The sequence below is a fragment of the Podarcis gaigeae genome (genome assembly GCF_964106915.1).
Source record: "Podarcis gaigeae genome assembly, chromosome: 16".
Lineage (NCBI taxonomy): Eukaryota > Metazoa > Chordata > Lepidosauria > Squamata > Lacertidae > Podarcis > Podarcis gaigeae.
The window spans coordinates 12021777-12033853 of record NC_139693.1 but is presented as its reverse complement, the minus strand read 5'-3'; the positions used below and the strand labels follow the sequence as shown (position 1 = coordinate 12033853).

The 12077-nt window shown below is 43.4% G+C and overlaps 1 protein-coding gene across 6 annotated transcripts in view; it reads left to right on the top strand.

The window, feature by feature from the left end:
- CCDC88B (coiled-coil domain containing 88B) overlaps positions 1–12077 on the top strand; it is a 36428-nt gene that overhangs the window by 1616 nt on the left and 22735 nt on the right. The window contains exons 1-5 of one of the 6 annotated variants that reach the window (XM_083715500.1): positions 173–982; positions 1983–2122; positions 7266–7374; positions 10266–10335; positions 11368–11426. In XM_083715500.1, the coding sequence (XP_083571626.1) occupies positions 923–982; positions 1983–2122; positions 7266–7374; positions 10266–10335; positions 11368–11426 (438 nt within the window). In that variant the 5' untranslated portion in view covers positions 173–922. Of the gene's footprint in view, positions 1–172; positions 983–1982; positions 2123–4957; positions 6423–7118; positions 7375–9042; positions 9205–10265; positions 10336–11367; positions 11427–12077 lie in introns of those variants that run through there. The other 5 variants (XM_083715499.1, XM_083715501.1, XM_083715503.1 and 2 more) reach the window with 5 other exon arrangements.

The following is a 12077-nucleotide window of genomic DNA, read 5'->3' as shown; positions in this document are numbered from 1 at the left end:
ATGACCATATAAAGTGGTATAATTGTGAATGTGGCCACAGTGGTCAAGGGGCTGGAATCTTTTTCAACCCGAGGGCCGCCTTCCTCTCAGGGCAGCCTTCCAAGGGCCACATGCTAGTTGTGGGTGGGGCTAGAGGCAATTCATATTGGTGGAGCCATTCATATAAAACTTTGAACCACAGGCTAGTTGTGGTCTACACACTCGCCTACCCTTTTCCCTCAATCAGGCCAGCAAGAGGCAGGATCAGGGTTCGATGACACATTCCAGTCAGGCAAAAACACTCAGTAGGGCCAGTAAGGGGTACAGCCATGGGATGTGGTCTGGGGAGAGCCCCGAGAAGCCACATTTGGCTCCCAAACCTGAAGGTCTTTGCCCTTGACGTGTCAGGACAGGAGTCAGCGGAACTTCCTGCCTCATGGTCCCATCACCTCGAAACCTGGCTCGCTGTATTAGGATTCTGGCATAACGGATGTGCGAAAGGCAGGCCTCTTCCACCAACCGACAGTTCGGACCACAAACCTGATGGGGCACTTTGAGGCGGCGACAGATGACTTCTGCCCTCTCTGTTCCTCCATTGCAACCTCTTGAGTGTGGTTTTTCTGCAGCGAGAACGGGAAATGAAGTCAGCATTGCCCTCTCCTGCAAAGCAAGCCTGCAATGTCTCACTCAGGCTGGTGTGCTGAGAACTGGAAATCTTTCGTCGAGGACATGTTTCGTATTGGCGGCTTCCTGCGTGGTGGAAATTAAGAAATCAGTCCCTTCATCCTATGTAGCTTCCTCACTTGCTTCCCTCCTACCCTCCCACCCACCGATCAGTCTCATCAGCCCAAGATTACGGAAGGAAGTTTACCATAAGCTTTAAGCGCATAGCACAGAACAGAAGGCGCAAGCAACAAGGAGAGGGCGCCCCTTTGGTGGCACCATGGATGGAGATGTCACTGAGATGCTGGAAGATTTTGTCTCAGGGCCGCTGGTCACCTGGGTGAGCATCTATGGGGGGGGGCAGCAGGTTTTGAGGAGGGGTGTTGCTCTTCTGGGTTGCCCTAAATAAGGGCCTTATATCTCTGGTTTTGAAGTCATGCTGAGCCCGGGAGTTTTGGCAATATGTTGCCTGACGCTGGTGGTCTGCTGGGTAATTTTATGGCAAGTTGAGCAGATCGACTATTTGTGTGTGTGTGTGTGAGAGAGAGAGAGAGAGAGAGAGAGAGATCGCCTATTTGGTTTTGTGTGTGTTTGTGTGTACATACAGGTGCACACACACACACATAATTGGTACACACATACCGAGCAGAAAACACTTTGACCCTGGTTTCCAACTAGGTAAGATTTTGGGAAGCTTTTTTACTGAACCCACCAAATATTAAGCTTCTTGTTGCAGTTAGGTAAACGTAGACTTGATAAATTGGGGTTATTTACATGGTAATGTGTATTGCTTCACTTCCTTTGAAATGTGGTAAGCCAGCTCAGCAGTGTTTGGGGGCCTGGCGGTTTGTTCTGCTGAACTGGACACTGGACTTAAGAACTTATGAAAAACCTTCCAGCCGGATCACAGACCCTCCAAGTGTCCCTATTTTCCAGGGACAGTCCCAGATTTACAGAAATTTTTGATTTGATCCTGGAATGTTCCACATTTCCTTGGGATTTCCTTATTTTCAACGGACAAATGTTGGAGGGTGTGGACTTATGCGACGTCCAAGTCAAGGAGATAAGTAACTATACAACCTTTAGAAGACATCTGAAGGCAGCTCTGTATACTGAAGTTTTTTCAATGTTTAATGTTTTATTATGTTTTTATATATGTTGGAAGCCACTCAGAGTGGCTGCAGCAACCCAGACAGATGGGGTATTATTATTATTATTATTATTATTATTATTATTGACACCCCTATTTTCATCAGAGAAATGCTGTAGGGTATGAAAGTGTGGATTAGGTAGGTTCACTTATAAACGTGAACTGAATCAAATTTCTCTTCTCCCTACAGGTGCGAACCTTGGAGACGCTGACTTACTCAAGGTCTGACCAGCCCCCTTCTCCCCATAGGAAGAAGAGACACGAGGGAGCACAAGAATATTTCCTCAAGCTGGTCAGTGGGGACACCCTCATCCATATCATGGAGATAATGTGAGTCATAGTGTACTGTGCGGATCACCGGGGTACCTCCAGAGGGTCAGTATTTTCTGGGAGGGATTCAAGTGAGAGACAGTGTGGTGTAGTGGTTAGAGTAATAATAACTGGGAGACCAGAATTAAAACCACCCACTGGGTGACCTTGGGCCAGTCACTATCTCTTATCCTGACTTACCTCCCAATATTGTTGTGAGGATAAAATGGAGAGATGGAGAACCATACAGTGGTACCTCGGGTTACATACGCTTCAGGTTACATATGCTTCAGGTTACAGACTCCGCTAACCCAGAAAGAGTGCTTCAGGTTAAGAACTTTGCTTCAGGATGAGAACAGAAATTGTGCTCCGGCGGCACGGCAGCAGCAGGAGGCCCCATTAGCTAAAGTGGTGCTTCAGGTTAAGAACAGTTTCGGGTTAAGTACAGACCTCCGGAACAAATTAAGTACTTAACCCGAGGTACCACTGTATATGACACCTTGAGCTCCTCAGAGGAAAAGTGAAATATAAACATAATAGTAGCAGTAATGAAAAGCAGATACAGTACTGAGAAATTTAGGTTTGCACAATTTAATTCACAATGTTCTGATGTCCTGTAACAACATATATTTTATTTTTATTTTTATTTTTATTTGTGTGTGTGTGTGTGAGAGAGAGAGAGAGAGAGAGAGAGAGAGAGATGGGGAAATGTACTATGGGATGGATTAATGCACATGCAAATGTTGCGCAAGCAAATCAGGATGACATCAGAATGAATGCTCATTGCTATATAACCTCTTTGCAAGCAAATCAGAACAAATGCATTTATATTACCGGTATATTATATTACATTACACTGTGTTTGAAGCTGCATTTACGCGGGATTGCTCACACTGTTGTTCACAGGGTGGGGGCATGGATGTCTTCACCTGATACGCCACACATTCCCCACTTGTTACATAGTGTAGTTAAATGGAACCTCATATTCAGAGGCAGCATGGCACTGGATACCAGTGGTTGGGGGGGGGGGCCAAGCAGCAAAGTCTCGTCCCCCATTTTGTGACCTGCATCTGGATAGCCACTGACAGTACAGAACATCAGACTTCATGGACTTAAGGGGAATCCTTAAATTATTATGAACTGAAAATTTGCCCAGGGAAGTAAACACTCTTTCAATTGCTTAGGTATTATTAAGTTAATAGCTTTCTTAAGTTATTTAACCACCACTGCTGCTTTTCTGAGAGCCAGTGTAGTGTAGTGGTTGAGAGCGGTGGACTCGTAATCTGGTGAACCGGGTTCGCGTCTCCGCTCCTCCACATGCAGCTGCTGGGTGACCTTGGGCCAGTCACACTTCTCTGAAGTCTCTCAGCCCCACTCACCTCACAGAGTGTTTGTTGTTGGGGAGGAAGGGGAAGGAGAATGTTAGCTGCTTTGAGACTCCTTTGGGTAGTGATAAAGCGGGATATCAAATCCAAACTCTTCTTGTTTTTTTTGGGTGGCTCCCAGAATTTATATCCCCTGCAACCCGGTAACTGTAGATGAAAGCTAATTATCAGATTAAATCCTGCTCAGATTATCTTTAAATTGAAGACATCAGGTTGTTTTGGATGCTTTTAATATTATTAATAAAAGGACATCAATAATAAAAACTAAACATTCAGAAGTAATATGTCCATGGAACTGTATGCCAAAATTAATTCAGGAGTCTTTGACATGTCACAAGCCTCCTTTTTGTTACAGCTGCAACCAACTGCCCGGCCAACCGAGCTCTAATTAGGAATGGAAGAGAAATTTGACTCCCTGCACATTTAATGTTGAATCTATCAAATCTACTCTCCAAAACAATATGCAAACCAAAATGAGGGAAAAATTGTATCAAAATACTGATGAATTTTCCTGAGGATTTTTTTAAAAAAACAAACATTTGCAAATTGCTGCAAAATGTGGAGAACTAAATTTAAGATTCAAAAAATGAGAAACTGGGGGAACCAAAATTGACAGAAGCTTCCATCCCAGTCTCAAATATAGTTGTGGTTCATTTCAATGTGCTTGAAGCATGTTAATTTGCAAATACAGTGGTACCTCAGGTTAAGTACTTAATTCGTTCCGGAGGTCCGTTCTTAACCTGAAACTGTTCTTAATCTGAAGCACCACTTTAGCCTCCTGCTGCTGCCGCACCGCCGGAGCACGATTTCTGTTCTCATCCTGAAGCAAAGTTCTTAACCCGAGGTACTATTTCTGGGTTAGCGGAGTCTGTAACCTGAAGCGTATGTAACCCGAGGTACCACTGTAGAGATATTTCCAATGCATTCAATTAAGGAAAATCAATAAAAAGGGGGGGGGGATTGGATTGGATTGGATTGGATTGATCTTTATTACGGCCATTGGCCCGTTACACGACAGTTTCCCATACCAACATATTATACTTAAAGGGGGGGGGGGGAATCGTGTGAATTATTCAGGATTCAGCTGTATATTTCATGCTCAAATCAAAGCTGAAAGGGCAGAAGCAAGCACATCTTCAGGTAAACGAAAAGAGTCAAGAGTCTGGCTTCGCTGGCCAGAAACCAATTACATTTTCTGCTGTTGTGGCATAACAGGAATTTATTTTTCAGCATTTCAGTGTTTTGCAGGGAACATTTTTCTAGCAAACAATCCTCTCTAAGGAACATGGATATTAATGTCAGCAGGAAAGTTCAGCTTGTACAGCTGCGTTTTTACAGCTGCGTTTTTGCAGGATGCTCTCAAGGGAACAGAATCAAAGGGAAACTTTTGGGACCTCTGCTGGCACGTAGCGAGTTAACAGTGGCGCAGTGCATGGCGGGTAAATGGGCGGGTTTATGCAGATTTAGCACCAATGGCCCTCAGAGCAACCAGGTAGACGGCTGAGAAATTGACAAGATCGACAAAATCCACTATTTTTTGAGATTAAACTGTCCATTAAAAGGCTGCTTAGCTGGACAGCAGAAGCAGAAACGTTGTCCGAGTGGATTTTGTGGAATTGGAAACGGTGCTGAGTCCAGTGGGGCAGTGAGCGCTTTGAAACACCAGGTACCCACCGACAACTGAAAAGTCATCGGGAAAGGAGACCTGAGTAATTTTTGTTTCCCTTGGTATCGCTTCTCGGCCTTTTGGCTAAGATCAAGTGTAGTATCTGTTCTTATCAGTTTAATATCTGATATGTCCTCTATTTGAGGACTATATATTAAATGGATTTTTGGGATTGGGAGATGGAATAGGGGCTTGCTCCATCCACTCCATGCATCGACCTGGTATTGCAGTACCTCCAGGAACGGTGCACCTCCCTCTGGGGGGGAATATTGCTGGTGCAAAAAATAGATGAGCTTGTAATGTTTCACATATTGGCTTTTTCCACAAGAAAATTAAGCGTTAGCAAAAAAAATCTGTGTGGAAAGTGATTTGATTCCACTCTCATTTACTGGAAAACGTTTGTTAAATACAGTATGGGGAAAATAATTATGTGCAGCTGAAATCACTGACAGCATTAGGATAAATTCAACAGTGTAAATAGGTTTTGATGGATGTACAATGGAAAACTGATTGGCATAATTTTTGTCAACTATGCAGGGATATAATATATGTAAAATGAACCATGGAAAGAGAAGAAGGGAACTCAATGATATCTTAACTATGTAAAATGCTTATCTGAAATTGTAAATCAGAAAATTTAATAAAAATCATATTAAATAATAATAAAACAAAACTTAAATTTATCAAATATGCTCTTTCCAAAACAACAGGAAAACTGAAACACAACCACTTTCAAAATTCACCACTTATACAAAATGTTCTCTGCAGCTCTCCTGACCTAACAACGTTTACAAAAATGCATTTATTTGGGGAAAGCGTCCATGAAAATGAACACACAGGTGAAAATGACACCTTATATCAGGAGTATTTGCTTGCAAAGATGTATGCTAGTCCAAACTGCATCCAAAACCTCTGCATCAGCCTGGGATTGCACCTCCCCTCTGGCGGAGAATACTTTTGGTTCAGAATAACAAATGAAACAAGTAGCATAATGTTCTGCTTTGGAATGTTTTATTTACAAATCCTAACCCACCGGGCTCTGTTTCCAAAATGTTGCAATTGCCTCTTCTCACACTCCACTGCACTTCTACTGCTCATCTATCTATCTATCTATCTATCTATCTATCATTTGTTGTGATTCTGCAACCCATGGTTAGCCCTGTGAGGGGTACACTACAGTTCCCATTATATGTTAGAGATCCCAGGATCATCCTGGTAGAATTACAGTTCCCAAAATCTATTGTGGAGAGAGATAACTTGCTGAACTGTTGTAAATAAAAATTGCCCTTTTCCCTTATGGGGTATCCAAGAGCCCATATAGAGTCCTTACATAGGTTCCCTATTGGTAGGAGAAAATAACAGAGGCCAACCAGAGAATATTGAGAAGCAAAGCAGCTAGTAAGCTTGATCTTTATTGATCTGTTGCAACAGGGTGCTCCCCTCACATGCAGGAAAGGAGGAGGACCCAGAAAAATGCTGTGCAAGGGCTTATAAAGACTTTTGAAATTCCCCTCCTGTAGATCAAGACCACCCCCAGAAACATCATACATACATCACAGAAGGGGTGTAACCTAAGACTACCCCTCAGATACATCATACCTATATCACAGAAATTTAAATGTTGTTTTTCTCTTGTCCTTGTTTATCTCCTGTCTGGCAGGTTACTTGATTGGATTTCCTGAGTAGCCTGGCCAGTCTTTTGTAATGATAAATACTTGGTTCCTGGGCCAGGTCACAGGCTCACACCCTATTCAAACATAGACTTACCCTTAAGACAGGATATGTGAAAGAAAAGACAATGGGGAGGCTTTTCCAGTTTGACCTTGCATTGAAAACATTTGCTCAGTTTAGGAATCAAAATGGTTCCAGGTTGGTCTTCCTGTGCTGATCTATGTATGTGCTTGGTTGGTACGCTTATGAACATTACCATATATCTAAGACCTCAAAATTCCTATCACAGAACCAGACTGCTGTATAACTGTTCCCTGTTTAAACTTGGCTAGGCCAGTAAAACGATTGTATATTTTCTCAGCTGCTGGTAGAGAGATAAATCTTTGGGGACAGGATTTCCCTCCACTCATTCTTCCAATGTTACCAATGTTACCTTTCCTAGAGACTTGATTCCTGGGGGAGCGCAACCTCCGTGGAGTGAGCAAAACGACGAGGCACACAGCTTGCAAATGCTCCAGGGCCTTCTGCAGCGGCTGCGCAGGTTCTACCAGGTGAGTAGGATTTAACACACTTTGGATCTTAACCCATGGCTTCTGCTCTGGTGTCTGCCCACGTTCCTGACACAACCCATCTCACAAAAAGGCTGGAAGCTAATTGGGGTTTCAGTGCTTTACAAAATAATTGTTCTAATATGTTGTTGTTATAGTATTTTATTAGAAATAGCAATGTTCAGTGTTTGGATTATGTCATTATATAGTTTGGTCACTAACAGAGCAAAACCAACCAAACACCAGGATGAGAGAGTATGGATTTAGCACAACTTGGGCTTTCCCGGCTGAATTGTGGCTCAGCCAGGACTACACTGATGTAAATCCCACACCCCAGCTGAGGCAGATATATGCCACTGTACGTCCTTCAACCCAATTTAGCCAGGGCTAAACTGGTGTAATTTGAGGACATATTCATACCAGGCCTAGACAGCATCTTGAGAAGTAGAGACATCACCTTGCCAACAAAGGTTCGTATAGTTAAAGCTATGGTTTTCCCAGTAGTGATGTATGGAAGTGAGAGCTGGACCATAAAGAAGGCTGATCGCCGAAGAATTGATGCTTTTGAATTATGGTGCTGGAGGAGACTCTTGAGAGTCCCATGGACTGCAAGAAGATCAAACCTCTCCATACTGAAGGAAATCAACCCTGAGTGCTCACTGGAAGGACAGATTGTGAAGCTGAGGCTCCAGTACTTTGGCCACCTCATGAGAAGAGAAGACTGCCTGGAGAAGACCCTGATGTTGGGAAAGATGGAGGGCACAAGGAGAAGGGGACGACAGAGGACGAGATGGTTGGATAGTGTTTTCGAGGTTACTAGCATGAGTTTGACCAAACTGCGGGAGGCAGTGGAGGACAGAGGTACCTGGCGTGCTCTGGTCCATGGGGTCACGAAGAGTCGGACACGACTAAACGACTAAACAACAACATTCATACCATACATTTAAAGTGCTATGAAACCACCTTAAACATTCATGGCTTCTCCCAAAGAACTATGGGAGCTGTGATTTCTTCAATGTGCTCAGCAATTACCAGAATTCCCTGGGAAGAGGGATTGACTGTTAAAACCACTCTGGGATATTGTAGCTCTATAAGAGGAAGGGTTGTGGTGACTGTTACGGAAATTACGGGGGGGGGGCACATATTTAAAGTTAAATGTTACAAATATTATGCCTGAATGTATCCTTTCAACTTGACAGCTCAGGGAAGTTACCTAGCTTTAAAAATAATATAAAATCAACCCCTTTGCCAGTTTCCTCCATTCCAAAGCTATTTTCCCTTTGAAAAAGGACTCCAGGAAGTTCCCAGAGGTGACAATTGCTGGGCTCATTGTTAGCCAAGGAAAGCCAAATCTCATCACCTGACTTGCCTCAGGCTCAGTGGCGTAGCGTGGGGGGTGCAGGGGGGCCCCAGCCGCACCGGGCACAACATCTGGGGGTTAGGGTTAGGGGGCGCAAATTCATGGGTTAGGGGGCGCAAATTACTTGCCTTGCCCCGGGTGCTGACAACCCACGCTATGCCACTGCTCAGGCTCCAGACATGCAAAGCAAGTTCTATTGTACTTTTGGGTGGTGGGTACTTAAGACATATTTGTCTATGCTAATCTTGTACCAAGGACTTGTCTGGACATGTTTGCCAGGGTTAAATTAGTGTAACCCTGGTCTACCCCTCCCCTTTTGTGACATGTCAGTGATGTAGCAATGATGCTGTACGAACTGTATTCTGGGATATGGTGGGAAAGTTTTAAAAGCCTTTGTCACCCCATCCTCAGGGTTCAAATTTCCTCTTTGAACCTATTGCGCAATAAACTTTGGTCTACAGCTATTTGCTCCGGTTGGCTGGAATCCTTCCTTTATTCTGCAGGGACCTGCGGGCTCTGCCCAACTAGCTGGGTGACTGAGCAGCCTCACACCTAGATTTTTCCGTAACATTGACATACATGCTTCTTCCCCCCACCCCACAACCATTTCACCGACACAACAACCCTGCGAGGTAGGTTAGGCTTAGAGGCAGTGACAGGCCTGAAGTCACTCAGTGAGCTTCATGGACAAGTGGGGATTTGACCCCTGGTCTCCCATGTCCTCGTCTGACCCTCTAACCACTACAACACACTCTACTCTACTCCACGCTGAGGAATAAGTACAATGTTGTAAACAAAAATTGCCCTTTTACTTTATGGGGTATCCAAGAGCCCATATAGAGTCCTTACATAGGCTCCCTATTGGTAGGAGAAAATAACAGAGGCCAACCAGAGACTATTGAGAAGCAAAGCAGCTAGTAAGCTTGATCTTTATTGATCTGTTGCAACAGAGTGCTCCCCTCACATGCAGGAAAGGAGGAGGACCCAGAAAAATGCTGTGCAAGGGCTTATAAAGACTTTTGAAATTCCCATCCTGTAGATCAGGACCACCCCCAGAAACATCATACATACATCACAGAAGGGGTGTAACCTAAGACCACCCCTCAGATATATTACACCTACATCACAGAAAAGGCGGTCTAAACAGAAATTTAAATGTTGTTTATCTCTTGTCCTTGTTTATCTCCTGTCTGGCAGGTTACTTGCTTGGATTTCCTGGGGAGCCTGGCCAGTCTTTTGTAATGATAAATCCTGGGCCATGTCACAGGTTCACACCCTATTCAAACATAGACTTACCCTTAAGACAGGATTTGTGAAGGAAAAGACAATGGGGAGGCTTTTCCAGTTTGACCTTGCAGAGAAAACATTTGCTCAGTTTAGGAATCAAAATGGTTCCAGGTTGGCCTTCCTATGTGCTTGGTTGGTACACTTATGAACATTACCATATATCTAAGACCTCAAAGTTCCTATTACAACAACATCACTCTATTATCTGTTATTATTCTCCCCTTCATGCTCTTTCTCTCTTCCCCAGAACGATTTGCAACAACTGATTCTTTCATTGCCTCCTAATTTACATCTTCTGGCCCAAGATCCTCTCACAGGTAGGCCTATTGGGAGAAAAAATGTGATGCTGAAACCACCAAAACAGATGGATCTGAACTTTCCTGTTCAGGGAAGTTTTTAATGGTTGATCTTTTATTGTGTTTTTTAAGAAATATTTTGTTGGGAATAAATGGGATTTAGAATATTAAGGAACGTGAATAAGATGGACTATAATTGGAAATTGTTTTAGTTTAATAATGATATTGGAAAGCTGTTACTTTCAACTACAAGGAAACTCAGAAGGGAGGGACTAGGGGAAGTCAACCAAGTTGTTTAAAAGGTTGGATTTGTAAAGAATTAAGTTTGTTATTGTTTATCTGTTTATTGTTCCTTTTTCCCCCTTTCATTTATTGATGTATTTTTCTTTTTTTGTTTTGTTTTTGTGTGTCATTCTGCTTTGTGGTTTTTGTTATTATTGTGGAAAATCTAATAAATTTTTATACATATATAAAAAAGAAATATTTTGTTGGGAGCTGCCCAAAGTGGCTGGGGCAACCCAGTCAGATGTGCAGCATATAAATAAAATACCGTGGTACCTTGGTTTAAGAACAGTCTGGTTTAAGAACAGCCCGGTTTAAGAACAGTTTTGTTTACAAACTCTGCAAAACCAGAAATAGTGTCTTGGTTTGAGAACTTTACCTCGGTCTAAGAACGGAAGAAGGGCACCGGCGGTGGGAGGCCTCATTAGGGAAAGCGCACCTCAGTTTAAGAACGGTTTTGGTTTAAGAACAGACTTCCAGAACGGATTAAGTTTGTAAACTGAGGTACCACTGTAAAAACAATAATTGTTGTTCCTGTGGAATCCTGCCTGATTTCCTTTTTACCAAATACGACCCATGTCATCAGAAGGCTTCCCTCAAGCTTTGTGCTCCTTCAAATCTGGCGAGAAAAATCCTTGCAAGCCACAACCCCAGTTGGGATAAAATTTGGCTTTGAAACTTGGACCTCGTAGACCAGGCATGGGGGTGCATCTGCCTTCAAATATCACATTAACACTTTCTCCCCCTTTTTCCTGCAATGGTGTGATCCAGCACAGGCTGTTGGGGAGATGAAGAAGTTGTTGCTGCTGTTGCTTGGGAGTGCTGTCCAGGTACTTTGGAGTGTGGAATGGGTGGGCGGGATGCAAATTTGGCTGCTGGAGGGTTTGGAGGGTGGTGACAAGGGAAAGCGGCCTTTTTGGTTGTGGCTCCTGTAATCTGTCTGTGGAATGCTATCCCCAGGGAGACCCACCTGACGCTGTCATGAATATCCTTTTCAGCATCAGGTAAAAGCGTAGCTCTTCCCCCAGGCATTTGGCAGATGCTGTTAACTGCTCTGTTGCTGATGACGTTTTCGGCTGTTGCTTGGTCTGTTTTATGGGTTTGGTAATGATCTTATTGCATTATTGTCTGTTTTTATGCTGTGCCTTTTGTAAGTTGCTTAGATCCCCCCCTTTTGTATTAAGCGAGTCACAACTAAAATAAAAATAAAGCAAATGGATTCCCCCAAATTAATATCCTGCCTCATAACCTAGATTACCCCCCAATTCAGTATCCTCCCCAAATTTATTACCTACCCAGAAATACTCAAGGCACTTTGGAAAATATTTGGGGGACTCGGCCCACTGGGCCTCCACCCCTTACTAACAATTTTGACCCTCAGCAAGAAATAAAACACTCAGGGTTCCCTGGAGCGAGGGGAAATTACCTACTAAACTGATTTTATGTCCAGAGCGAGTGTGTGTTTGGTCACATCCACGCTA